The sequence below is a fragment of the Phytophthora parasitica genome, assembly GCF_000247585.1.
Source record: "Phytophthora parasitica INRA-310 unplaced genomic scaffold supercont2.608, whole genome shotgun sequence".
NCBI lineage: Eukaryota > Oomycota > Peronosporomycetes > Peronosporales > Peronosporaceae > Phytophthora > Phytophthora nicotianae.
The window spans coordinates 1-1,841 of record NW_008649594.1 but is presented as its reverse complement, the minus strand read 5'-3'; the positions used below and the strand labels follow the sequence as shown (position 1 = coordinate 1,841).

Genomic DNA, 1,841 nt, shown 5'->3' with positions numbered 1-1,841 from the left:
GTATCGCCGGCTCGTGAAGACGAAGAAGGCGGTTGCCAAGGAGCCGGAGGAGGAGCCGATATGTACCCAGACTGCGCAACACGAGGGAAGAGTTGCACGTGCTGGCGCCAACTTGCATGGAAGTGTTCCAGCCGGGGGTCGTGGGCTCGGGAAGAAGAAGAAACGGGAGAACATAATTAGCCCGCCACGTGTGAATACTCCCGGTGTTTGTGGGAGTCATGGTAATTCGCCAACGATGTCGCGGCCGCAACAAGTACAAGGAGTGCACAGTAATATGCAGCCTACTCTACCGCTGGCCGTCGCTGGAAACGCTGCTACCCAGCATCAGCCAGTGCTCTACATGCTCGTGGAAGCTGTTACAGCAGCTCAAGATGCTGCGATAAGTACCGATGCTGCTGGGACTCGAGCTCGAGACACCCACAAGTCGACGAGTGGCCAGCAGTTTCTAATTCCGGTTTCGCATCTTCAGTACGCCGTCGCCCCACTTTCCCAGTCGATCCAAGTGGTGTCTGCGCCTTCTTCGTTGCACCCTCAGCTTCAGGCTCAAGCAGCAGATCATACCTTAACTTCAGGTGCAACTGAGGCGAATTTGTCTCGGAACTCCGTTGTTCACGAGGGCAGCAATGGAGAAGCCAGTGGCGGAGATAACAGCGCTGGCAACCGCGAGCCGTAAACTGGCGGCAGCAAACGAAAATTCGCTTCGTCGCTTCGCGCTTTGAGTGTTCGCGAATGCCTCTGTGTATTAAGAGTGGCATACGACGGTCAAGACTGTACAAGATTGTAGTTAAGATTGTTAAAAGACTGGTGTAATGGTATGGAACCGCTCTAACTAATGCGTTTGTGTTCATCTCTTTTCAAATTAGCATTATCTCGCGACGTTTCCTATGAATGCTCGACCTAACTAAATCATCTATCTTCTAGCATTTACCGTTGAAGTACCGAAGACTGTAAGTGTTATTCACTTATTTCGTGTATGCGAAAAGAAGTTAAAAGAACATCTTTGTTAACCAATTGAGCGATCACCCTGCATTTCGCTTTAACATTGATTATCCGTCGCGAAATTATCGCTCCCGATGTACGATTTATAGGGGAAGTATGCGTTTTACTTTTTATCACACGATTATTTAACAAGATGCTATTATGCGTTCTACTCAAAACTTCCGTGCGCGGTTCTTTGATTGAACAGCGCACGCAATCGCCCAAATCTGTTATAGACTTGGCTTCAGTAAGAATCCGCTTAAGTGCGATCAGTACCGTAGCCTGTGCAGTACGTGGTCATTTCGAAATAACAGAGAATTTGTATGTGAGCGACTAACTAAATAAAACCAAACCGGCAATTTTGCCCGGATTTCACAATAAGGTTACCGCAGCTGATGTAGTAACGGTGGTTTGCTACAATACATAATTTTTGAGGATCGAGTAATGCCATTTGTTTGCTATCTTGCCACGCATTCCGTCAATCCTTCCGTATTACTCTAGACGTGCACTTGCCGTATACTATACGCGCGAGAGTTGTACTGCTTAAGGGCCGGTGTTGGAGTGGGTGATAAGTACTTTATGCGTTAAAATTCTTAGCTCTGATCAGGTTATATTCAACATAAAAACCGGCGGGGCATGCATTGAAGTGAGGGCAAACAGGATAGCCCCGAAACGCCATAGCAATGGAAATTAACGCCACAATAACAATGGCCATGGCGATTGTTCTGGTTTGGAACCGTGCGCAAGACGCTGGTAATACAATGGAACATTGTTACGAAGCGAGTGATCGTATTTGGCTAGTTTACCTATCTGCATTGAAACTACATTGATACAATATACTCGCGAATACCTCATTATTTTTT

At 47.1% G+C, this 1,841-nt stretch overlaps 1 protein-coding gene across 1 annotated transcript; it reads left to right on the top strand.

Annotated features, from left to right (window-relative positions):
* Positions 1–235: 235 nt before the first annotated feature.
* PPTG_20437 (hypothetical protein) lies at positions 236–673 on the top strand (the record flags this gene model as incomplete). Its single annotated transcript, XM_008919242.1, has 1 exon — positions 236–673. One exon carries the CDS (start codon positions 236–238, stop codon positions 671–673), a length of 438 nt encoding a protein of 145 aa, XP_008917490.1.
* Between the last annotated feature and the right edge of the window lie 1,168 nt (positions 674–1,841).